This window comes from Anomaloglossus baeobatrachus, chromosome 12, assembly GCF_048569485.1.
Source record: "Anomaloglossus baeobatrachus isolate aAnoBae1 chromosome 12, aAnoBae1.hap1, whole genome shotgun sequence".
Classification (NCBI taxonomy): domain Eukaryota; kingdom Metazoa; phylum Chordata; class Amphibia; order Anura; family Aromobatidae; genus Anomaloglossus; species Anomaloglossus baeobatrachus.
Genome location: NC_134364.1, coordinates 34,456,123 through 34,483,966, shown reverse-complemented (window position 1 = coordinate 34,483,966; position 27,844 = coordinate 34,456,123). Strand labels below are relative to the sequence as shown.

The following is a 27,844-nucleotide window of genomic DNA, read 5'->3' as shown; positions in this document are numbered from 1 at the left end:
TGACCTTTAGTGTGAAGCAAAACCCATGTGCGTCCATGTTTTTTTTATTCATGTACAATACCTTAAAGGGAATCTGTCAGTAGGACCAACCGTCCTAACCCATCTATATTTGCATGCAGGTCACAGGATGCTGAATAAAATGATACCTTGATATCTGCAATCCAATATTTTATTCCAGGGATACCCACATTTTTATTAATATGCAAATGAGTTGTTAAGAGCTCTGAGCTTTAAATAGATCTTCCTGAGAATCTGCCTCTAGAGTTTATTTTAGATAAAAGGGGCATTATCATGGGGTGTGATGGGATAACTGTGGACTGGGGCTCCTAAACTGGCCCTCAGGATAGGTGGGCACTAGCTGTCCCTGATCCCAGAGATACGTCTGATGGTGACTATGTCTGGGCTGCCTTCCTTGCCCTGCCCCTGTACAGCTCTGATCTAATACCACCTCTAACTTGACCCCAGGGGAGAGCCGGGACAGGAGTGATAGAACCCACAGGTAAGGACAAAGAGGGGAACCAAACCTCGATCCCACAGCACCCTCACACAGAGATATTAGACAACAAATGATAAGGAGGAAAATAAGAGCAGTGAGGAAACAATGAGATGAGAGAACTCTACTACAACTACTCCACTACAACTCAAAGCACCAAGCAATACAACCACCAGCAGGCCTGGGATACAACAGCACACGGACCGATGTAGCTAAAGCTATAGTCGGCATGGAAAGACAGGCTCCTGCATCTTAAAAAGGTGGAGAGTGACTGTGATGGGTCTCCCACAACAAGTGATCCAAGAGGTAACCAGCAGGCTAGCAGAAATTAACTCCTGAAAGCCCGATCACTAATGAGAACACAGCTGCTCGAAAACCCATACTTGTCTGAGTAAGAGCAGAATCACAGTGACGTATGACTCGCACGAGTGCAGTGAGAAAATCTCGTATTGCACTCGGCCCCATGTAAGACAATGCTGCAGCTCAGATCTGCGAGTTTTTCCTCAGCTCTAATTGGACCAAGATAAAAATCGTAGCATGCTGAGATTGTCTGCGAGTCTCTCATCACTCGCACCCATACAAGTCTATAGGTGGGAGTGAAACAGAAGACTGCACGCGGATGACATCCGAGTGCAATATACGCACAGGCTGACAGTGGAGGAGATGGAAAGATCACTCTCTCCCTCTTCTCCACAGCTGTGATACGACCATAAGTGGGAGCCAAGGGTTATTAGCAAATCTCCTCTAATGCTCTTGCATCGGATGTCATACGCTAATGTGAATCCAGCCTAACTCAGAAGCACCAAAGGAGGCATAGTGTCAGACTCTGCAGTGTAAACCGCGTCAGATGCCACCATGACACACGGCGAGTTTAGAGCCAAATACCCTGTGACAGGCATTACCAGTGTGAGACATGTAATGACCGACAGTCTGCTTTCCTGATCTACATGTCTCACGCTGGTAACTCCTTCTTTCATTAAAAATAATCTCTGGAGGCAGATTTTCGGGGACATCTATATCCGCCCCATAGACCTTAACATCTCAGTTACATATTAAGAAAAATATTGATTTCTCTGGAACACGAAATCAGATTGCAGATATCAAGCTACCATTGTATTCACCTTTCCATGACCTACAAGACTATAAAGACGTCCTTGGAGGGTTGTTCCTACTGGCAGATCCCCTTTAAAATCTATAGTTGTCCTACTATTAATATACTGGGATGGTAAAATAAATGTTATGCTCCATTCATTTCACTTGAGTGAATTTAGCAATTCTAATAAGTGTATTTAGTAAAGACTCTGCATATTTGACCCTTGTAGTTTATATTCAGCAGAAGTGGTAATTTATGCAGCTTGACCATTTTACGGCTTATGTGACAGGAAAAGTAATTTTCCTTACAGTTTGTCCTGTATAAATCTTAAACTGGGTTTAGAGAATTATTTTTTTCATTTGTGCGCCTCTTGGCTTTCCCCCAAGGCAGTTCACCTTGAATGAAAATATTTCCACTTACAAATTACATTACCAAGAGGGCATTACAATTCAAGCCCATAACACGCTTGTCACACGTCTCGCTGCAAAGGCACTGAGATGTAAAGGTGAACACTTTATAGGGTACACATTTGTGGTGGAAAAGATGGAGATATAGCAGCGTACGATGGTTGACGATTTTTTCAGATTTAGGTCATTATAAAGGATGTTCAGGAGTTCCGCATACATGATAAAGTAGTTTTATGGCATACCATAATAAAAGTCGTAAATGTGTATTTTTCACCATTAAAGGGTCTATATGCAAAGTTTGTTGTATATAAATAGATTGTGTCCCGGCCCCAGGCTCTGTTCTTCATGCTGGGATGGGATGTAATGGGATGTAATGGACAGACTAGAGGGAAGCCACTCACCCAGCAGGACCCCCAGAAACCTGAAACCCTTTAACCCCTATACAGGGATTTGGAATTACACAGGGCCCTGGAGATCACTACCTGTGGAAGGCTGCAGTCCGATGAGAGTAGTCGTCAGGCAGGGTCAAACCAGGAAGAGCAGAACAGGGACAGAATCGGCAGGCAAGTACGTAATCAGAAAACGTAGCAGAGGTCAAATCCGGATCGGGCAGTGAGGTACAAAACAGTAGGCAGAAGGGTAGTCAGAAAACACGCAGAAGTCAGCACACAGGAATCACACAACAGAAGAGGGTAGATCAGGAGCCAGGAAATCAGAACTATCTCTGGCAGAGGTCAGCAGACAGGAGGGGAACTAAGAAGGGTGTGGTGTCTTCCCATTGGCTGTAGCTGAACGCTGGCAACTTCAGCTGGAAGACACACGCCACCCACAGTCAGCCAGTGGTAATGCAGATCCCAAGATAACCCAGCTCAGTGGATGATCGGAGCCCGCGCCCACTGATGCCGCTGGCATCGACTCCACTCCCATCACCAGCACCATACACGGCAGGAACACGTCGTCGTCTGGTGATCGGAGCAGAAGTCGCTGGAGCGGATTCCGGTGGTGACGTAACAACAATCCCAAAGTGTAAAGGGGGTGTTACACGCAACAATATCGCTAGCAATATCGCTGGTGAAAGCACCCGCCCCCGTCATTTGTGCGTCAAGGGCAAATCGCTGCCTGTGGCGCACAAAATCGTTTGGAGCCGTCACATGTACTTACCTGCCTAGCAACGTCTCTGTTGCCGGCAAACCGCATCCTTTCTAAGGGGGGGCTGTTCATGCGGCGTCCTGCGGCGTCACTAAGCGGCCGCCCAATAGAAGCGGAGGGGCGGAGATGAGCGGGACGTAACATCCCGCCCACCTCCTTCCTTACGTATTGCCGACGGCTGCAGGTAAGCTGCAGTTCGTCGTTCCCGAGGTGTCACACAAACAACCTGCGTGCTCAACAATCAACGATTTTTTAAAAAGGAACGACGTGTCAACGATGGACGATAAGGTGAGTATTTTCCATCATTAACGGTCGTTCCTTGCTGTCACACGCAACAACGTCGCTAACTATGCCGGATGTGCGTCACGGGATCCGTGACCCCGGCGATATATCGTTAGATACATCGTTGCGTATAACAGGGCCTTTAGCCTTGGTGGAAAACGGATGATAACCATTGCCAAAATGAATCAGTATTCATATCTTCTCATAATGGCAAAGTAACAGGTGAGACCCTGCAAACATTCGCACAGTGACTATATCCACTCATGGCACAGATGTCACCCAAAAATATAAAGGAACTGCAAAGACCTAAAATGAATCAGAACGAAGTGATATCACTCGAAATGAGAAAAGGAAAGAAACCGGAGGCATCCGACTGCTTCTCGGCAAATGGTTGAAGTCAGCACAAGCCCAAACACTATTGAGCAGATACAACTGAACCCAGATACAGAACTAGGACGCTCAATAGGAGACAAACCACCTATACAGTATGTCCACCCATATCCTGTCCGCCGCCATTAACTTGAGAACGGCGGCAGCTATAGGCATAGAAGTAGTGTCTAGGTATAGTAAAGTAGCCATGCGCTACGCAATGAAACCACCTATAGTGCCACCTGGTGGAAAACAACGGAGTTAGCATTTTTATCTCGAAAACAAGACGAGATAGAGAAAAAAAGTGAATTACAAAATTGTAGGGCATCATCAATTCAAGACGAATCGACACCTTCCATACAGAAATGCTATGATTAGAACGTGTAAAACTCACAAGGCTGCGGACGTGAAGCGATACCTCATGGAGACCTTCCTACAAGTCATTGGGTATGGTGGCTGCATGGAGTGGCCTCCACTCACCTGACCTGATCACATTGGACTTCTTTCTGTGAGGTCACATCAAACAGCAGGTGTATGCGACCCCTCCACCAACATTGCAGGACCTACGACGACGTATCACAGATGCTTGTGCAAACGTGTCACTACCATATTGCACAACGTGCAGCAAGATACAGTTTGCTGTCCAGAGTCCAGATGTGCATTGCAGCTGACGGTGGCCACTTTGTGCATCAAAGTTAAATGAGCGCCATATGCGTGACCAGCATTCAATGTTTTGGGGGGGTTATGGGTTTCATATCATAGCATTTCTGTATGCAAGGTGTCGATTCGTATTGAATTGATGATGCCCTACAATTTTTTAATTCACTTTTTTTCTCTATCTCGTTCCGTTTTCGAGATAAAAATGCTAACTCCGTTGTTTTCCACCAGGTGGCGCTATAGGTGGTTTCACTGCGTAGCGCATGAATACTTTACTACACCTAGACACTACTTCTATGCCTATAGCTGCCGCCGTTCTCAAGTTAATGGCGGTGGACAGGATATGGGTGGACACACTGTATGTCTGTCATAATAAGGCAAGGATAGTCAATATAAACGAATCTTGTGTGTGCTGAGATTTGTCTTCCCAACCGAAAGCATTTAATAGTTGCAAAAGAAGGAATTAAATCTATTCATGAGACCTAATGATGTCCTGCACTTGCACTGTTGGTCAAGGTTTGTCCAGAGTGCCAGGATTATTGACGTGAAGTTCCATGTTCTGAGGGATGTTGAAGGGCAGGGACGTTTGGACTTTCCATACTGCCAAACTGAGGATGGACAATATTACTAGCAAAACCACAGATTGAGACATTTCAGGTTGATGAAGCGACTGGGCCTAATGTCCTGAGCCTCGACTGAAGCGGTGTCGGGGAATCTAATAGTTGCAGGCACAGTGGGGGCTATGTTAAGCAGATGGCACTTTTCTATCTGTTATAGTTTATGTGCATGTAGTTCCTATCTAATCTGCACTGTATGACCTCTCATTTTGTTTGTCCCAATTTTTAATTGAATCTTCCATATCGTGGTTGTGCAGATCATGGCAGCTGGATGTCTTATGTAAAATAAGTTTACAAGCACCTAACATTTGTGAAAGCCGGAGCTCACACTGTGTGGTGCAAAACATTAAACAGTAAATCTATCATATAGCTCCTTAGATTTCTACAATAATCCCACCACCCAAATCCTTGCTCTAACTGCATGATAAATTGTGATGGTGTATGTTAGACCACATGGATGCCACAAATTTGTACATAAGCTGACTAAAGAAGCTATCCGATACAGGCCAAATCAGGTCAAGTAGTTTGGTATGCATAGTGTAGGTGATGAGGCGGCGAGTGGGAGTGGACCCACTGGATCACAGAGGGAACCCGGGCTTACCCTAACATGGGAGACGCTTGACTACGTGCCTACTGGTGTCAAACCCAGGGCAGTGTTCAGGACTGTGGCAGCTGACCCTTAGGGGCCCTTTGCACACTACGACTACTAAGCCGATGCTGCGATGCCGAGCGCGATAGTCCCCGCCCCCGTCGCATTTGCAATATCATGGTGATAGCTGCCGTAGCGAACATTATCGCTACGGCAGCTTCACATGCACTCACCTGCCCTGCGACGTAGCTCTTTGGCCGTTTGGGGTTACATGATAGCAACCTTGAAAAAATTTGGATTTAATGGTCAGATATTAAAATTAATATTAGAAATTTATTCCCAACCCACTGCAAAAATCTACGTCAATAACTTCCTCTCTAGTAATTTTTCTATAAGCAATGGAACCAGACAGGGCTGCCCACTCTCTCCTTTATTATTTGCCTTAATGATGGAACCCCTAGCTGAAAACATTAGAGTAAGAGAAAATATAAAAGGTATTTCCACAAATCACAAACAGTATAAAATCACACTATATGCTGACGATGTAATTCTTAGTATGACCGACCCACTAGAGTCACTTAGAAATACAATTAATATTCTGGATGATTTCTCATCAAAAATCATCATAAAATCAATTATTCTAAGTCCCAAATTTTGGGTTATAACATAGACCCTGATTTAAAAGATTGTATTCAGAAGGAATTTGCCTTCAAGTGGGAAACTGAAAAATTGAAATATTTAGGGATATACATTACAAACCCAACCAAAAAATTGTATCTATGAACATTACCCCATTATTAAACAACATCCAAAATGAATTGAAAAATTTAAAGATGACTGAAGTTTCATGGATGGGAAAGGTCATATCATATAAATCTATTATTTTGCGGAAAATTCTATACCTATTCCGATGTTTAACAACAACAATTCCTAAGCACTGGATCCAGAAACTACAATCTCAGTTATCACTATTCATCTGGCAAAATAAGAAACCTAGAATTTCCCAAAACATTTTATGTAAACATAAGAGGAATGGAGGCCTAGGTTTACCGAATATTTACGCTTATTATTTAACTAGTCTCATTAAACAGACCCAAAATAGTCTAATTACCGAATTTAAAAATAGTTGGGTACATATAGAAAAACATTATAATCGAAACATTCCCAAATCAGATATCATTTTGGCCCAACTTTTAAACACACAAAAAACATTAACTAAATTTCAAACAAGTAAAGCAGAACTATGGGCATGGAAATCCCTATTAAAAACATTGATGAAAGATAATGTGCCTTTGGAGGATATTAAATCTTGCCCAATTGAAACAATACAAATTCTGACTCCCAAAATGAACATAATAAAATGGAAACAATACAACATAAACAATTTTCTCGACCTAATAGAAAATAACAAAATCTTGCCCTTCAAAAACATACAAATTAAATTCAACATCCCAAATAAAGAGAAAAAAATTTGGTACCGTATAGAAAATTTTCTTACAAACAAAAAACCTAGATTTCAGCTTCCTAAACCCCTAATAAATTTATTGAATAATCCATTAAACCAAATTATTTGGAAAACCAGTAATATATATTCCTTGCTAAATGAAGATTATGAATTTGAGAAAAAGCTAAACCTAAATAATTGGGAGAAAGATTTGCACAAGGAATTCCCTATAAGTACATGGAAACAAGCTCTGGAAACAACTTATGCAACTGCAACCTGTGCTTCTCTTCAGGAGACATATTATAAAGTGTATTCCAGATGGTACTATACCCCTCTAAAGTTGTGCAAGTTTTCTGCTGAAAACTCACCACTATGTTGGAGAGGTTGCGGGAAAAATGGATCCTTTATCCACATTTTCTGGGGATGTCCTTTACTTAAACCCTTATGGAAGAAAGTCAGAGACCTCTTAAAGCAATTGACTACAAAAGATATAAATCTTACTCCAGAATTGGTTATTCTTTCCATAGGGTTAGAAGAATATGAGAAAAAGTATAGATACATTGTCTGTCACATTTTCTTAGTTATTAAGAATTTATTAGCAGCCAACTGGAGAGAAGAAAGAATCCCATCTATTTCAGAAGTTACGGACAGGGTTTCAGCTCATAATTTATATGAGTATAATATTGCGTTAAAAGAAAAAAACTATCAAAGATATAAAATAGGATGGTGTCTTTGGTCCCAGAAATACATGCCAAACCTTGTTTTGAATTAGTTCCTTGACATTATCTAAATAATATAAATGTAATATGTTATTTCCGAATGTGTTTATATACTGTGCTAAATGAATATGAGTTTATAATCTTGCTTGACTTTGAAACTTAACAAATTGCCTCAACGTCTTCCTCCTTCCCTTTCTCCTCCCCCTTTATATTCCCTAACTCCTTCCATTCCCACTTCCCCTCGAATACCCCTTGCCATCCACTTTTAGCCTACCCTTTCTTCCCTTCCTCTTCCCTTTCTTTGTTATTTCAACAATATTTTTAAGAATGCATTTTAAATACTTCAATTACCCCCTCCCCTGTTATTGTAAACCCCTTAAAATTTAATAAAGTATACAAATCCTTGCTTTAACTGCATGATAAATTGTGATGGTGTATGTTAGACCACATGGATGCCACAAATTTGTACATAAGCTGCCTAAAGAAGCTATCCGATACAGGCCAAATCAGGTCAAGTAGTTTGGTATGCATAGTGTAGGTGATGAGGCGGCGAGTGGGAGTGGACCCACTGGATCACAGAGGGAACCCGGGCTTACCCTAACATGGGAGACGCTTGACTAAGTGCCTACTGGTGTCAAACCCAGGGCAGTGTTCAGGACTGTGGCAGCTGACCCTTAGGGGCCCTTTGCACGCTACGACTACTAAGCCGATGCTGCGATGCCGAGCGCGATAGTCCCCGCCCCCGTTGCATTTGCGATATCATGGTGATAGCTGCCGTAGCGAACATTATCACTACGGCAGCTTCACATGCACTCACCTGCCCTGCGACGTCGCTCTTTGGCCGGCGACCCGCCTCCTTCCTAAGGGGGCGGGTCGTCTGGCGTCACAGCGACGTCACACGGCAGGCGGCCAATAGAAGCTGAGGGGCGGAGATGAGCGGGACGTAAACATCCCGCCCAACTCTTTCCTTCCGCATTGCAGACGGGACGCAGGTAGCAGATGTTCCTCGCTCCTGCGACTTCATACACAGCGATGTGTGCTGCCGCAGGAACGAGGAACAACATCGTACCGTCGCAGCAGCCAAAATAATGAAAATGAGCGACGCTACACCGATCATATGATACCGACGCTTTTGCGCTCGGTAATCGTAGTTAAAATGATTTACACACTACGATGTGGAGAGCGACGCCGGAAGTGCGTCAGTTTCGATTTGACCCCACCGACAACGCACCTGCAATGTCGTAGTGTGCAAAGGGCCCCTTAGGGTCAGGTACGGACCGGCAGAGTCTCTAGTGCTGACAGGTGCAGCTGGGATTGTGGGTAAAAACAGGACAATAGACGAGGACAAGTACAGATGGCATGGCAGATACCAGCCGGTATGGATGGCACAGCAGATACTGCCATCTATGAGACACAGGTACGGGAAGTGAGCAGTGTACAAACTGGACCTGAACACTAGCTAGTAAGACCGGCATCAGCTCTGTTGGCATTGGCACTAACTGACCATGTTGCTCAGGCCTCTCCCCTAGTGGGAGTATGCCTTAAGTACCTAGTGCCTCTCGGAAATAGATGCACTGGCTCTTTAAGAGAGTGAACGTGAACGCCCTAAGTGCACTGCCGGGAAATCTGTGCAGCATGAACATGCCCCAGGAGCAGGAGGGAAGAGGAGAGACCCGTGTGGAGGACCGCGAGGAGGCGAGGCAGGGCGCAGCCTGGCCATGGAAGTGAGTTGGCAGGCAGAGTAGTGCAGGGACACCAGCGCTACACAAACTAACTTCATCATGGCATTTGTTGTCGTTCTAAGGCATTTTCCGCCATCATCAAAAACACCAATATGAAAACTTCAAATGTTCTCCTGTTCCGTCAACCTATTATTTGAGTGGCTAGATGGCATTAAATAATGCATACAAAAAACTATAAATCCATAGGTGATAACCACCCATGTTTAATTTGCCTGTGTAAAAAAATGTTTCTATGGGTATGTGCCTGCCTGAAATTGCTGTGCACATGTGCAGCGTTCTCTGAACTGCTTCAGGGTTCGGAAACCTTGAAATGATTAAAAGAAGTAGCATGTTCAATCATTAGTTATAGCTGGAAGCAAGATGAGGCACGTCACTTATCTCTTCCAGAAACATTTATCTGCTACAGAAGAGCCTTAAAAAGCAGAAGATTTCTGACAATTAGTTACAGAATTACATCATTAATGTTATTTAGATTATATTTATGAATCTCCTGACTCCTCATATGCACAATATAGCGTGGTAACAGTTAAGCAGTCACCGGAAAAAAAAAAACATTACACAAGACTGATACATTTCTGTTAATATTACACAATATTAAAATTGTGGTGTGTCAGGATCACCTTTAATGCAGCATTCATGTCCTGCAGAGCGGCAAACGTGTCTCCTATCTGCAAATTTACAATAGAGCGGCCCTCAAATCCCAGCATACTTCTTGCATCAATGTCCAAGGCCACGGTAAACTGGTTCCAGGCTCTCTGAAGAAGACCCTGGGCCTGAAGAAGAAGAAAGAGCTGCTAAATATCATACATATTCCCAGGCGCTTGTGTGATGATGCTATATTGATAGGGACACAATTATTAAGTGTAAAGGGAACTTTACACGCTACGATATCACAAGCGATGTCGCTAGTGAGCGCACCCGCCCCCGTCGTTTGTGCGTCATGGGCAAATCGCTGCCCGTGGCGCACAATATCGCTAACATGCGTCACACCAACTTACCTTCCTAGCGACATCGCTGTGGGTGGCGAACAACCTCTTTGTTAAGGGGGAGGTTCATGCGCCGTCACAGCGACGTAACACAGCAACCGACCAATAGAAGCGGAGGGGCGGAGACCAGCCGCATTATCGACACGCCCACCTCGTTGCCGGAGGACGCAGGTAAGCTGTTGTTCGTCATTCCCGGGGTGTCACACGTAGCGTTGTGTGCTGCCTACGGCCACAACGACCAATGAGATTTTGAAAATGAACGATGTGTCAACGATCAACGATTAGGTGAGTATTTTTGATCGTTAACACTTGCTCCTAGCTGTTACACGCAACGATATCGCTGGATGTATGTCACGAATTCCGTGACCCCGACGACATATCGTTAGATATGTCGTTGCGTGTAACAGAGCCTTTAGGATCAGAGCAACTTTAATAAAAAACGGCTTGTGATGACTAGAAAACAGCAGTGCCGATATAAAGTGGTGGACTGATTAACTGTTGAGCAGCTTATGGATACGCTTAGTGGGAAGCATGTAAGTTCAGTACCACAGAAGCAATACTGTAACACTTTCACACATATCTCCACCTATATCCCTTTGGTGGTCGTATTCTTTAATGGCATTGGCCTCTTTATCAGCTGGAATATTTATCTTACCAAACTGCATTGTTCAGGAATGGTTTGAGCAACATGACAGAGTTCAAAGTGTTAAAGGGAATCTGGCAGCAGGTTTTTACTATGTAAGCTGCGGACAACATGATTTAGGGGGTAAAAAAAAAAACCAAAAAGCAACTATGCCTCTCTTATTTGTGTGTGCAAATGTTTACTTAAACTATTGGTTTTATTACCCTGTGATTAACATTGCAGGATTGGAAACTGAAGTGCAGAGCAGTGTGGCATGCCCCCAGCTGTGATTAACACCTCAATCTCTATTGAAAGCCTGGTTTAGGCGGGACAGCTCCCTGGGCTCAGCTACATGCTTAAAACTCAATTCTTTGATTGTGTGAGAACAGCTGCACCCAATAATCTATGTGATACACCTTTGTATTCAGGATCGATTTGCCTACATTATGTTTCTGTCAAATGAGGTACCAAAAACCTGCTGACAGATTCCCTTTAATTTGACATCCAAATTTCCCAGCTCACAATCCAATCTTCTATCTGTAGGAGGTGCTGAAAAAAAGAAGCCAGATCCATTGAAGCCTCATCTCACCATTTACAGGACTTAAGGGGTTGCAACATTCTCCTCACCAGGAACGCACTGCTCCTCTGCTCCTATCTTTCTGCTTACAGAGGGGTGTTGCACTCCTGCTTGACTAACTGTTCAAACCAGTGGTATTGTCATGCCTACTAGCTAAAACTGAGCATTCTCCAGTGCGGCAAGCAAAGGCAGCTTTGCCTTTGTAGCATCAGAGGAGCACAGGGACACCAAAGACCAGATAACCTAGGAGGTCCCTTCTAGCTCTACCATCCTAGGATTCTATTCTGTGTGGGACGAATTAGTGAAACCTACTATAAGCAGGGGGTTGGACCAGATGACCCAGGTAGTCCTTTCCAACTCTACCATCCTATGATTCTATTCTGTGTGGGACGATTTAGTGAATGCAGAATTGAGCAGTGGGTTGGACCAGATGACTCGGGAGGTCCCTTACAACTCTACCATCCTAGGATTCTATTCTATGCGGGAAAATTTAATGAATCCTTCTTTGAACAAGGGGTTGGACCAGATGATCCAGGAGATCCATTCCAACTCTAAAGGCCGCTTTACACGCTGCAACATCGCTAGCGATCGCACCCACCCCCGTTGTTCGTGCGTCTCGGGCAAAATCGCTGCCAGTGGCGAACAATATCGCAGGTACGCGTCACACAAACTTACCTTCCTAACGACGTCGCTGTGGCTGGCGATCAACCTCTTTTTTAAGGGGGCGGTTCGTGCGGATTCACAGCGACATCACACAGCGGGCCACCAATAGAAGCGGAGGGGCGGAAAGCAATCGCATGAAAGTCACGCCCACCTCGTTGCCGGAGGACGCAGGTACGGTGCTGTTCCTCGTTCCCGAGGTGTCACACGTAGCGATGTGTGCTGCCTCAGGAACGCCGAACAACTTGCATCAAGAACGAGCAACGATATTTTGAAAATGAACGACGTGTCAACAATCAACGATTTGGTGAGTATTTGGGATCGTTAGCGGTCGCTCATAGGTGTCACACGCAATGACGTCGCTAATTAGGCCGGATGTGCGTCACGAATTTCGTGACCCCAACGACATCTCGTTATCGATGTCGTTACGTGTAACGGGGCTTTAACAGTCTGATTCTATAAAGACTGCCAGACCCAGATCTAGCGCTTACAACCTCTACAGGAAAGCTTGCATGTGTTCTGCTCCTTCCCTAAGAGACCGACCACTGCTGGTAGCCTGTAGCAGTGGCCGATAACCTGGGCAACAAGAGGTGAACTAAAAATTAAAAATTACTCCATTGTTGAGAACAGACAGGATGTTTAATAACAAGTACATTTTAAAGTTGTTTTTCAAAGCTCTTTGCAATTTTACCTTTATGATGATGATGATAAAGAAGGGAATTTTGTTTACTTACCGTAAATTCCTTTTCTTCTAGCTCCAATTGGGAGACCCAGACAATTGGGTGTATAGCTACTGCCTCCGGAGGCCACACAAAGTATTACACTCAAAAGTGTAAGGCCCCTCCCCTTCTGGCCATACACCCCCAGTGGGATCACTGGCTCACCAGTTTAGTGCAAAAGCAAGAAGGAGGAAAGCCAATAACTGGTTTAAAGACCAATTCAATCCGAAGAAACATCGGAGAACTGCCACCATTCACATGAACAACATGTGTACCGAAAAAAACCCTAAGAAAACAGGGCGGGTGCTGGGTCTCCCAATTGGAGCTAGAAGAAAAGGAATTTACGGTAAGTAAACAAAATTCCCTTCTTCTTTGTCGCTCCATTGGGAGACCCAGACAATTGGGATGTCCAAAAGCAGTCCCTGGGTGGGTAAAAGAATACCTCGTGATAGGGCCGTCAAACAGCCCTGTCCTACAGGTGGGCAACCGCCGCCTGAAGGACTTGTCTACCTAGGCTGGCGTCTGCCGAAGCGTAGGTATGCACCTGATAATGCTTGGTAAAAGTGTGCAGACTCGACCAGATAGGTGCCTGGCACACCTGCTGAGCCGTAGCCTGGTGCCGTAATGCCCAGGACGCACCCACGGCTCTGGTAGAATGGGCATTCAGCCCTGAGGGAACCGGGAGCCTAGCAGAACGGTAGGTTTCAAGAATTGGTTCCTTGATCCACCGAGTCAGGGTGGATTTGGAAGCTTGCGACCCTTTACGCTGACCAGCGACAAGGACAAAGGGTCCATCCGGGCGGCACAGGAGCGCCGTGCGGGAATGTAGATCCTGAGTGCTCTCACCAGATCCAACAGATGCAAATCCTTTTCAAATTGATGGACTGGATGAGGACTCAAAGAAGGTAAGGTGATATCTTGATTGAGATGAAAGTGGGATACCACCTTAGGGAGAAAGTCCGGAATCGGACGCCGAACCCCCTTGTCCTGGTAAAGACCAGGAATGGAGATTTGCATGACAGCGCTGCTAGCTCGGACACTCTCTGAAGAGACGTGACCGCTACTAGAAAGGCCACTTTCTGTGAAAGACGGAAAAGGGAAACAACTTTCAAAGGCTCGAAAGGCGGCTTCAAGAGAGTCATTAGAACCTTGTTCAGACTCCAGATCTCTAACGGCCGCTTGTACGGAGTGATGAGAAGACAAACTCCCTGCAGGAACGTGCGTACCTGCGGAAGTCGGCTAGGCGTTTCTGAAAAAATACAGATAGCGCTGACACTTGTCCTTTAAGGGAGCTGAGCGACCAACCATTTTCCAACCGAGATTGTAGGAAGGAAGGAAAAATATGCGATGCAAATGGCCAGGGTGAAACTCCTTGAGCAGAGCACCAAGATAAGAATATCTTCCACGAGCTGTGGTAGATCTTGGCGGACGTTGGCTTCTTGGCCTGCGTCATGGTGACAACCACTCCTGGGATAATCCTGAAGACGCTAGGATCCAGGACTCAATGGCTACACCGTCATGTTCAGGGCCGCAGAGTTCAGATGGAAAAAAGGGCCCTTGAAACAGCAAGTCTGGTCGGTCTGGTAGTGCCCACGGTTGGCCTGCCGTGAGGTACCACAGATCCGGGAACCCCGACCTCCTCGGCCAATCTGGAGCGACGAGGATGGCGCGGCGACAGTCGGACTTGATCTTGCGCAGCACTCTGGACAACAATGCCAGAGGTGGGACACATAAGGTAGCCGGGACTGCGACCAATGTTGAACTGAGGCGTCCGCCGCCAGAGCTCGATGATCGTGAGACTGTGCTATGAAGCCGGAACAATGTTGTTGTGCCGTGACGCCATTATGTCGACGTCCGGCATCCCGCAGCGGCGACAGATCTCCTGAAACCCGTCCGGGTGAAGAAATCATTCCCCTGCGTCCATACCCTGGCGACTGAGGAAGTCTGCTTCCTAGTTTACCACGCCTGGGATGTGAACTGCGGATATGGTGGATGCCGTGTCTTCCACCCACGTCAGAATCCGCCGGCTTCCTGGAAGGCTTGCCGGCTGCGTGTTCTTCCGTGGTGGTTGATGTATGCCACCGCTGTGGAGATATCCGACTGAATTCGGATGTGCTTGCTTTTCAGCCACTGCTGGAAGGCTTGTAGGACAAGATACACTGCTCTGATTTCCAGAACATTGATCTGAAGGGTGGACTCTTGCTGAATCCACGTACCTTGAGCCCTGTGGTAGAGAAAAACTGCTCTCCACTCTGATAGACTCGTGCCTGTCGTAACTACCGCCCAGGATGGGGGTAGTAAGGACCTTTTTTCTGACCCTGAGGTGGGAAGAAGCCACCACCGTAGAGATTCTTTGGCCGCCTGAGAAAGGGAGACGTCTCTGTCGATGGGCGTCGACCTCCCGTCTCATTGGCGGAGAATGTCCCATTGTAGTGGACGCAGATGAAACTGCTCGAAAGGGACTGCCGCCATTGCTACCATCTTACGTGAGAAGTGCATGCGGCGTCTCAATGTGTGCGACTGATCCTAAGGAGAGATTGCAGCCTTGTCTGTAGTGAACGCTGTTTGTCTAGCGGAAGCTTCACTATCGCTGAGAGAGTATGAAACTCCATGCCTAGATATGTTAGTGATTGGCCCGGGGTCGGATCTGACTTTGAAAAGTTGATGATCCACCCGAACTCTGGAGAGTCTCCAGCGCAACGTTCGGCTGTGTTGGCATGTTCCTTAAGAGGGTGCCTTGACAAGTAGATCTCCCAAATACGGGATCACAGAGTGACCTTGAGATTGCAGGACTGGTACTACTGCTGCCATGACCTTAGCGAAGACCCGTGGGGCTATCGCCAGCCGGAAGGCAGAGTTACGAACTGAAGGTGTTCGCGTCCTATAACAAAGCGTAGAAACGCTGGAGCTCTGGATCAATCGGCACGTGGGGATAAGCATCCTTGACGTGTATCGATGTTAGGAAATTTCCTTGAAACATTGAGGCGATGACGGAGCGGGGGGATTACATCCGGAACCGCCTGGTGTTCACGAGCTGGTTGAGCCGTGTTAGATCCAGAACCGGACGAAAATACTCGTCCTTTCTTGGCACCGCAAATAATTCGGAGTAAAAACCGTGACCTTGTTCCTGAAGAGGAACGGGGGTCACCACTCGTTGTGCCTTTAGAGTGCCCACCGCCTGCAGAAGAGCATCGGCTCGGTCGGGAGGTGGAGAAGTTCTGAAGAATTGAGTTGGAGGACGAGAACTGAACTCTATCCTGTACCCGTGAGACAGAATGTCTCTCACCCAACGGTCTTTGACCTGTGACAGCTAAATGTCGCCAAGGCGGGAGAGCCTGCTACCGACCAAGGATGCGGAGAGAGGAGGCCGCAAGTCATGAGGAAGCCTCTTGGAAGCGGGTTTTCAGGCTGTCTTTTTTGGGCGTGACTGAGCCCGCCAAGAAACTGAGCTCCTCTGATCCTTTTGAGTCCTCTTTGGACGAGGAGAAAATGGGACCTGCCCGAGCCTTGAAAAGACCGAAAACCCCGACTGTCCCTTGGTATGTTGGGATTTGTTTTGTCTGGGCTGAGGCAAGGAAGAATCCTTACTCTTGAACTGTTTAATGATTACATCTCACGCACACTAAACAGTCGGTCAGCAGAACAAGGCACACTGGTTAAGCCCTTTTTTGGAAGCAGAATCTGCCTTCCATTCAGTTAACACCCAGGCCCTGTGTAAAAACCACGGAGTTAGCGGACGCCACTGCCGTACGGGTCGTAGAGTCTAGGACAGCATTAATCGCATAAGACGCAAATGCAGACATTTGAGCGGTTAAGGATGACACTTGCGGAACAGATGTACGTGTGACCGTGTGCATCTGTGTAAGACAAGCTGAAGTAGCTTGGAGTGCCTCTACGGCTGCGAATGCTGGAGCTAACAGCGCGCCGATAGCCTCATAGATGGATTTCGACCAGAGATCCCTCTGTCTGTCAGTGGCATCTTTAAGTGCAGCCCCATCTTCCACTGCAACTATGGATCTAGCTGCAAGCTGGAGATTGGAGGATGCCCCTTGGGACACTGGGTCCAGCCATTGCCCACGTCAGGGGGTAGGGATAACGTGTATCCTCAGCCGTTTGGAGAAGCGCTTAACTGGATAAGCGTGGTGTTCCTGGACTGCCTGTGTAAAGTCAGGGTGGCCAAGGAAAGTATTTAATTTACGCTTGGGATACGTGAATGGAATTTCTCCTGCTATGTAGCTGACTCTTCCACCGGAGGAGCTGGGGGAGAAATAACTAACATTCTATTGATGGACGCTATGAGATTATTGACTATGGCGTCACCATCAGGTGTATCCAGATTGAGATCGGTCTCAGGATTAGATCTTGAGCAGCTACCTCCGCCACATCACACAGAGAGTCCGCTTGCTGGGACCCTGACTAGTGTGATGAAGTCGCGGGCCGCTCATAGTGAGCCTCTCAGGCTGTCTGGGACTGTCGTCCGTGTCAGAGCCGTCACTCTGGGAAGCACATGACACCCTCGGAGCTCAAAGCTGTTCCCACTGAAGGGGACCATGGATAATGAATGAACAGTGGCCATGGATTTGAGAGACTTGTCTGGACTGCAAGGCTTCTAGTATCATTGCCATAGTCTCAGAAGATCTGTCAGTAAATACTGCAGGCTCCGTCCCCATGTCCTGACGATTAGCAGAGACTCCGTAGTATACAATGGGGGTCTATGTACACTGCCGGCCATATAGCCGTACATGCTGTACCGGCTGCATAGAAAACATGTGCTTCTGCACCTCTGTTTTACACAGACAATATGATGTTATGTCCTCTGCACAATCAAGGAGGGTATATACAAAAATGCAGCTAAACAGTGCAATGCATAGTGAATAAGCATATATGTATATGTGCACTTCGGCACTAGTGGAGTCAGCCCCACAGGTGCTGCTTAACGCCTGGTCACAGCGGTTGTGTGACTATCCGAATCCCTGCCAGGGATTCCCAAACTTGTCTCTTCTGTCGCTACAGAAAACACTGACAAGAATGGCTGCCGGCGTCCTGTAGAGGAGGAAGCCGTGGGCGTGCCTGAGAAAATGCGGGAATCCGGCTTCACAGTGTACACAGTGAGAGGGGTGGAGTATGCAAAGCATACTCCAGCTCTCAGCGCTGCCGGTTTCACAGTGCACACAGTGAGAGGGGTGGAGTATGCAAAGCATACTCCAGCTCTCAGCGCTGCCGTGCTGTGCAGCGTCACGCCCCTACCCTGACTGGCAGGTCTGTGGGCGGAAACGAAGTGAGACTAGGCCGCGCAAGCCGGGGACTCGAGTGATAAGCGCGGCCGGCATATAAGCCTTGGTCGGCGCGGAAGTCCCCGGCGCACCACAAGTCCCAGCCGCGCCCGAAATAAAAATGGCAACGGCGGTTAGCGCGGTAGTCCCCTAATACACTAACACTCCCAGCAAGCTGTAGTGTGCGATGGCACTAGTGCGGGCAGCGCCGCCGTCCCTGGCGCACTAACACACCCAGCAATGCTGCCGTGTGTCCGTGCGCGGTCCCCACAGGGACACAGAGTACCTCAACGTAGCAGGGCCATGTCCCTGAGGATACTCCGCTCCATGTCCAGCAGATTCCCAGGAGCTGTGGATGGAGCACGGTCTCAGTGCCTGGAGACCGATATGATCCCACTTCACCCAGAGCCCTGAGGGGATGGGGAAGGAAAGCAGCATGTGGGCTCCAGCCTCCGTACCCGCAATGGGTACCTCAACCTTACAAACACCGCCGACAGAAAGTGAGGTGAGAAGGGAGCATGCTGGGGACCCTAGTATGGGTCCTCTTTTCTTCCATCCGACATAGTCAGCAGCTGCTGCTGACTAAACAGTGGAGCTATGCGTGGATGTCTGACCTCCTTCGCACAAAGCACAAAACTGGTGAGCCAGTGATCCCACTGGGGGTGTATGGCCAGAAGGGGAGGGGCCTTACACTTTTGAGTGTAATACTTTGTGTGGCCTCCGGAGGCAGTAGCTATACACCCAATTGTCTGGGTCTCCCAATGGAGCGACAAAGAAACCCCAAGTACCTGCTGCTTAGGTCTGATAGCAGGACACCTTCAGAGGTGTTCATGCCTCTATAGGTTGGTCGGAGCTGTTATGGTGGACCTACATAAAGATAGGCAGGTGGTTTTAATACTAATAAGGCTATGTGTCCATGTTGCTTTTTTGTGTGCTTCTATTCTGCACATAAACGCATGTTTTGGCAGGAAAAAAAGCAGCTAAAAAATGCCAATTTTTTTATTGCATTTACGTGTTTTTTCATACGTGTTTTTCTGGCTTTTATGTGTTTTAGCCATGGCAATTGCGGGGGTTCAGGCACTATACCCCCGCAAACGCCGCCGGGTCTCCGGCTGATATTACAGCCGTGACCCGGCTCTCACTGCCCGGAACAGTGCCTGTGCCGCTCCCTTAGTATAACCCCCTGAATGCTGCGATCAAAGTGATTGCAGCATTCAGGAGGCAGGGAGAGGAATCGCTTAGGGTGCTTTCACACTTGCGTTGAACGGCATCCGTTGCATTGCGTTGTATGATGGATGCAACGGATGCGTTGCATATAGTGACACAACGGATGCTACGGATCGTAAAAAATAACGCAATCCATTATAGTTTTTTTCCTTGACTTTACACATCTGGGCATGTGCAGTTGTGTAAAGATGGTTGCGTTAATGGAATCCGTCAAATGACGGATTCTAAAGGAATCCGCCACCATAGGCGTCCATTATAAAAACAACGGACGCCGACGGAATCCTGCAGGTTGCGGTTTTTTGAGACTCCACCATGCGCAGAAAAACGCTACATGCAGCATTCCTTCCGCCAGGCGGATGCAACGCAGCGTTGCCTGACGGATGCAACGCAAGGCCATCCGTTGCTATCCGTAGCTAATAGAAGTCTATGAGGAAGAAAACTGATTCCTGCAATGGTTACCGTAATTCCTCAAGGCGGCGGATAGCAACGGATGCCATTCAACGCAAGTGTGAAAGCAGCCTTACCTCTCCCTGGCAATCTGGTCCCTGTAATGCGGTCTCAGGGACCCGATTGCTGCTATGGTAACCCCAAGTTGTCACCATGACGACCCCAGGTTACTGATCTACGGAGAGCCTCACACACCATGCTGTATGTACGGCGTGTGAAGTGTTGCACTATAATCCCCTGTAGTGATAAAGTATTGCAGAGGATAATAGAAACGCAGAAAAAAAACGCAGAAACAATTGACAAGCTGCTTCTTTTTTTTTTAGCAAAAAAATCTGCAAGAAAAAAAAAAAAGCAGCGTGTGCACAGCAAGTCAGGATTCTCATAGACTATTGATTAAAATCTGCAAGGAAAAAAAGCATGAAAAAACGCGAAAAAATAATGCAAAGTGTGCACATAGGTTAAATGTATATTTCTTTTAAATATCATCGCTCGTAGGTGAAGAAGACCCACTTATAGATTTTTTTTTAAACATGAGGAAAAGATAAGCCCTTTAGTAAAAATCTATACCTAGGTATTGAGATACCTATAAATATCCATACGCGGATGGCATAAATATGAGGAACAGACCTCTAGCTTTCCACATCATATTGATCCGATGGTCGGAAAGGCTTTTCTACATTTACCTTACCGTTGAATATAATACACTGTTCCCTACTGTCAGCTATTCCTGGATGAAGAGGAGATTGCTTTAAGGCTACTTTACACGCTGCGATATCGGTCCCGATGTCGCTAGTGTGGGTACCCGCCCCCATCTGTTGTGCGACACGGGCAAATCGCTGCCCGTGCCGCACAACATCGCGCAGACCCGTCACACATACTTACCTGCCCGGCGACGTCGCTGTGACCGGCGAACCGCCTCCTTTCAAAGGGGGGCGGTCCATGCAGCGTCACAGCGACGTCACTGAGCGGCCGCCCAATAGAAGCGGAGGGGCGGAGATGAGTGGCCGGAACATCCCGCCCACCTCCTTCCTTCCTTATAGCGGCTGGGAGGCAGGTAAGGAGAGCTTCCTCGTTACTGCGGCGTCACACGCAGCGATGTGTGCTGCTGCAGGAACGAGGAACAACCTCGTTACTGCTGCAGTAACGATTTTTGAGAATGGACCCTCATGTCGCCGATTAGCGATTTTGCACGTTTTTGCAACGATGCAAAATCGCTCATCGGTGTCACACGCAGCAACATCGCTAATGCGGCCGGATGTGCGTCACCAATTCCGTGACCCCAACGACTCCGCATTAGCGATGTCGCAGCGTGTAAAGCCCCCTTTAGTCTTTTTCACTTGGGGTACTGACCGAAAACACAGAGAACTGTACCATTAGCATCAGTATAAAATGGATTGTAATGGAAAAAAAAAAAAGTGTGGGATATTTTATAATACAAGGCTATACATGTAATGTAGGAAATACATTACCCCGCCAGTGAATGGCGTCTACAAGCATTCATAGTCAATTTATGAGACATTGCCATCTGTAATATTGTATACTATGCAGAGAAGGAGACAAATGGCCCTTATCCATCGTCCTTCGTGGATTCTATACAAAAGCTTGACAACAATTGTTATGTGGTGTAATGAAATCTCTGCAGCAAAGTCTGGTTTATAGGATGTGGAAATCTAAATCTAAATGATACCCTGGAGCTAATCACGCCGCAAACAACAGGAGTCTGCCTTGTACTATTCTTCATACTGTGGTTTAAATTATACATTGCTACAATGGATTATAATGAATGCACCGTATTTACCTCTGCGTGTATGGACCTATCCTGGTGCAGGAAGAAAAGAAAAAAAACAAGTCAGCAACTTTTTGAGATAACTTACATTATTCCGGTTGGCGAGACTATAAAGACCAGATTAGGAAAACCTCACTGACGTATGAGGAAAGCGTCAGTGATAGGGGTACTTTACACGCTGCGACACCGCTCAAGCGATGTCGTTGGGGTCACTGTGTTTGTGACGCACATCCGGCGCCGTTAGCGACATCGAAGCATGTGACAGGCTGGAGCGACCTAAAACGATCGCAAAAAAGACAAAAATCGTTTGTTTTGAAGAGGTCGTTTAATAACAAAAAATCGTTGTCTGGTGAGTAGCGATGTTGTTCCTCGTTCCTGCAGCAGCACACGTCGCTGTGTATGAAGCCGCAGGAGCAACGAACATCTCCTTACCTGCCGCCACCGGCTATGCGGAAGGAAGCAGGTGGGCGCGGGATGTTACGTCCCGCTCATCTCCGCCCCTCCGCTTCTATTGGGCGGCCGCTTAGTGACGTCGTGGTGACGTCGCTATGACGCCGAACGCACCTCCCCCTTGAGGGAGGGATTGTTCAGCGGACACAGCGACGTCGCTGAACAGGTATGTGCGTGTGACGCTGCCGTAGCGATAATGTTCGCTACGGCAGCGATCACCACATATCGGCCGTACGACGGGGGCGGGTGCTATCACGCTCGACATCCCTAGATGTCGCAGCGTGTAAAGTACCCCATACTCTCTGTTACAGAGGTGGAAACTCTGCGAGATCTTGTTGGGGTCACGGAATTCATGACGCACATCCGGCCTTGTTAGTGACGTCGTTGCGTATGACACCTACGAGCGAGTGTTAACGATCAAAAATACTCACCTAATCATTGATCGTTTTGATCGATGGTTTTGAACGCCGGTTGTTCGTCGTTCCTGAGGCAGCACACATCGCTACATGTGACACCCCATGGATGACGAACAACAACGTACCTGAATCCTCCGGCAACGAGGTGGGCGTGTCTTGCCTTCGGCTGCTCTCCGCCCCTCCACTTCTATTGGATGCCTGCCGTGTGACGCCGCTGTGACGCCACACGAACTTCCCCCTTAGAAAGGAGGTGGTTCGCCGGCCACAGTGACGTCGCTCGGCAGGTAAGTATGTGTGACGGGTACTAGCGATATTGTTCGCCACAGGCAGCGATTTGCCCATGACGCACAAACAACGGGGGCGGGTGCTTTCACCAGCGACATCGCTAGCGATGTCGCTGCGTGTAAAACAGCCTTAACTCTATAGACCTCACACGCCTTCTCCTCATATGCCTCTTTTCACAAACACAGCATGCTAGGAACCGTATATAGTGCTCCGTATAAATGAGTACACCCCACACCCAACAGGACACAAAATACTCCCAAAAATGTGGGCCATTGATTGCAAACCAGATTTGTTATTTTACACACCCAATAAGGGCTGATTCTCACTTGCGAGTTTCTCGCAGTAGAGCAATGCGAGAAAATCTCGCATTGGAATCGGACACATGTTAGTGAATGATTCAGCTCTCATCTGCGATTTTTTTTCTCAGTCCAAATCGGACTGAGAAAAAAAATCGCAGCATGCTGCTTTTTTGCAAGTTTCTCGAACCATTTTTCTCAATGATTCCCTATGGAAGCGGATTAAAAGAAGGATCACACACACGAACCAGCGTTCACATTTGCGAGTGTGGCAGGAACTATGCTCATTAAATATTCAACAGATGAATGTGACATCACATTCCCAAAGGTAAATTAACTGACACATGTGTAATCACTTTTATCTAGTTAATATGTTGCAGGAAACTAGCATCGCAAACGCAACACACACGTGTCGCACATGCGAGCAAAATCAATAATTTATTCAGAAAAAGCATTGCACTTGCGTTGCTCTCGCACCTCACGTGAACTAAAATTAGCCGAGTTTTTTTCAGCCCAGTCGGATCGATTTTACTCGCATAGATATGTTTCCAGCCAAAAAGTAATTTTCCTACTCAAGTCATTCAAAACCATGTTGCAAAAATAAATACACTTTAGCAAAGATAAAGTTTACAGAACAAGACTCTAACAAGAATTCAACCACACGTACAGTACTGACCAAAAGTTTGGACACACCTTCTCATTCAATGAGTTTTCTTTATTTTCACGAATCGTAGATTCACATTGAAGGCATCAAAACTATGAATTAAAACATGTGGAATGAAATACTTAAAAAAGTGTGAAACAACTGAAAATGTCATATTCTAGGTTCTTCAAAGTAGCCACCTTTTGCTTTGATTACTGCTTTGCACACTCTTGGCATTCTCTTCATGAGCTTCAAGAGGTAGTCACCGGAAATGGTTTTCCAACAGTCTTGAAGGAGTTCCCAGAGATGCTTAGCACTTGTTGGCCCTTTTGCCTTCACTCTGCGGTCCAGCTCACTCCAAAACATCTCGATTGGGTTCAGGTCTGGTGACTGTGGAGACCAGGTCATCTGGCGTAGCACCCCGTCACTCTCCTTCTTAGTCAAATAGCCCTTACACAGCCTGGAGGTGTGTTTGGGGTCATTGTCCGGTTGAAAAATAAATGATGGTCCAACTAAACGCAAACCGGATGGAATAGCATGCCACTGCAAGATACTGTGGTACCCATGCTGGTTCTGTATGCCTTCAATTTTGAATAAATCCCAACAGTGTCACCAGCAAAGCACCCCCCACACCATCACACCTCCTCCTCCATGCTTCACGGCGGGAACCAGCCATGTAGAGTCCATCCGTTCACCTTTTCTACAAATCTACAAAGACATGGTGGTTGGATCCAAAGATCTCAAATTTGGACTCATCAGACCAAAGCACAGATTTCCACTGGTCTAATGTCCATTCCTTGTGTTCTTTAGCCCACACAAGTCTCTTCTGCTTGTTGCCTGTCCTTAGCAGTGGTTTCCTAGCAGCTATTTTACCATGAAGGCCTGCTGCACAAAGTCTCCTCTTAACAGTTGTTCTAGAGATGAGAAGGTGTGTCCAAATGATTGGTCTGTACTGTATGTATAATTATTCCCTAAACAGGTGACTGTAAAAGGGGATTAGTTAACAAAGGAAACCCATTTTCATCTCATGCTGTCTACAATGGCACCACATAGAAGAGAAATGTCACAAGACCTAAAAAATTATTTTTTTCACACAAAAAAAGTGAAGGCTACAGGAAAACCCCTTTTCATTTCATGCTGTCAGTAATGCCACCACATGGAAAATAAAGGTCTGCAGACCTGAGAGAAAATATTTTCTTTTTATACAAAAAAGTGAAGGCTACAGGAAAACCCCTTTTCATGTCATGCTGTCAAGCAATGGCACCACATGGAAGAGAATGTCACAAGAACTAAGAAAAGCAAATATTTTTTTTTCATACAAAAAAGGTGAAGGCTACAGGACGAATAGCAAAGCTTTATTTATCAAGTCAGAATACTATGAATCAAAATGGCAAAGCCCAAGTACTATCTGTGGCCAGATGTACAAAGTCAATATACTCAAATATAGCATGTTTACAAAAGACTTTAACATTTTCTTGCTCATACAAAATACCATTTAAAAAAAAAACAATGTGCCTCACAACGAGGGACGCATATACAGGGAACTGTTTGTAGTAAAGCCCACGATCAGCGTTACTAGCGTTCTGGACACAGTGCGTTTTCGTTGAGTCCACAATGCTGCGTTGTACAGTACAAGCACAATGAATGGGATTTATAGAAATCTCCTGCCCACTGTGCTTTTTAATGTTGCATAAACTAAATGCAGTGTGGGTTTCATATCTGCAGCATGTCAATTTCTCAGGCAGAGACATTTGAGTCTCCTGTGTGGGAGAACACAGCGAAAATACGTTGCATGAAGAAAGCTTCTTCACCATGATCTTTGGCACATACCCTTAAATGGGTTTTCCACTTTTCAAAAGGTGGAATCCAAACGTTTTACAGTCATGTAAATTAGCAAAATCAGATGATGAACACCCTCTCCTAGGTCCAGCCTAAGGGGTACTTTGCACGCTGCGACATCGCTAGCCGATTGTAGCGATGCCGAGCGCGATACTCCCCGCCTCCGTCGCAGATGCGATATCTTGTGATAGCTGCCGTAGCGAACATTATCGCTACGGCAGCTTCACACGCACTTACCTGCCCTGCGACGTCGCTCTGCCTGGCGACCCGCCTCCTTTCTAAGGGGGCGTGTCGTGCGATGTCACAGCGACATCACAAGGCAGGCGGCCAATAGAAGCGGAGGGGCGGAGATTAGCGGGACGTAAACATCCCGCCCACCTGCTTCTTTCCTCATTGTAGGCGGGACGCAGGTAAGGTGATGTTCCTCGCTCCTGCGGCTTCATACACAGCGATGTGTGCTGCTGCAGGAACGAGGAACAACATCGTACCTGTCGCTGCAGCGAAATTATGGAAATGACCGACACTACACAGATCACCTATTTACGACGCTTTTGCGATCGTTTATCGGTGCATCTAGGCTTTACACGTTACTGGCGCCGGATGTGCGTCACTTTTGATTTGACCTCGACGAGATCGCAGTAGCGATGTTGCAACGTGCAAAGTACCCCTAACTGTCTGCCCAGTGTTTTGGCTGCAACCGTGATGTTATATCGACAGCTCACATCACCGCTGCAGCCGATCACTGAGCTCAGCGGCTCAAGCCATGTACTTTGGCTGCATAACCTGACCCCTCACTGTGCTAGGAGGTTACCTGGTCTTGAGCAAGACTGAATTAAACTGTTTCTTTCAGAGTAGATGACAAGTTTGGGAGGCAAAAGTGAGTAAAAAGTGTCTAAGTGGAGAAAAAAATAATTCTCTGACAAGCTACATTATAAAATAGAAGAATTGCCGGCTCTTCCCAAACTTTTAGTCTGCACTGGTGCAAACTGAACATAACATATATTATCCAAACTAACAGTTGCACTCAAGTAAGGGGAAGGGGAAAAAACAGAAGAATGTAAATAGTGAACATCGAAATGTGAATATGCATTACTGCCCAGCAAACATGAAAAAAAAATTTGGAAAAAGTGAGTTACTCTGCAAATATAAATGGCCAAATTTATTTGAGCCCAGTTACCATGCCAAGATATAACTCTCAACTGGGTCCTAATCTAATTTCTGCCTCTCTTCGTGTCCAAACTGACCTCTCATATGGGCTAGAAAAGAACCTGCAAAAGAAAAATTAAAACACCAGAAGCAACTGGGAGGAGTGCGCAGACGGGCGGCACGGTGGCTCAGTGGTTAGCACTGCAGTCTTGCGGTGGCTCAGTGGTTAGCACTGCAGCCTTGCAGCGCTGGGGTCCTGGGTTCTAGTCCCACCAAGGACACCATCTGCAAGGAGTTTGTATGTTCTCCCCGTTTTGCGTGGGTTTCCTCCAGGTTCTCCGGTTTCCTCCCACACTCCAAAGACATACGGATAGGGAATTTAGATTGTGATCCCCAATGGGGACAGTGTTGCCAAAGTATGTAAAGCGCTGTGGAATTAATAGCACTATATAAATGAATAAATATTATTATATTATAGACAAAGGACTTTACTCCATAATACAAAATAGAAGAACTTTTCTTTTGCAGGTTCATTTCTACCCCATCTAAAAAGTCAGTTCGGACATGAAGAGAGGCATAAATTAGATTAGGACTCAGTTGAGAGTTACGCCTTGACGTGGTAACTGGGCTCAAGTAAATTTGGCCATTTATATTTGCAAAGTAAATGAATTTTTCCCCAAAATGTTTCATGTTTTCTGGGCAGTAATGCATATTCACATTTCAGTGTTAACTATTTATATCCTTCAGTTTTTTCCCCCTTCCCTTTGAGTGCCCATTGTTATTTTGGATAAGCAAAGTTTCTTCTTCTGTATTTATGCAAAGTTTGGTGACAGTACAGTCCTCTTTTAATTGATCACAGGATGTTATTATCCAATATAAATCACATTACATGCCACTATTGATTGCTTGAA

The 27,844-nt window shown here is 46.4% G+C and overlaps 1 protein-coding gene across 1 annotated transcript in view; it reads right to left on the bottom strand.

Moving 5' to 3' along the window:
* Nucleotides 1-27,844, bottom strand: part of LOC142258517 (uncharacterized) — a 163,936-nt gene that overhangs the window by 15,123 nt on the left and 120,969 nt on the right. The window contains exon 19 of the mRNA XM_075331139.1: nucleotides 10,182-10,334. Within this exon, the coding sequence (XP_075187254.1) occupies nucleotides 10,182-10,334 (153 nt within the window). The remainder of the gene's footprint in view (nucleotides 1-10,181; nucleotides 10,335-27,844) is intronic.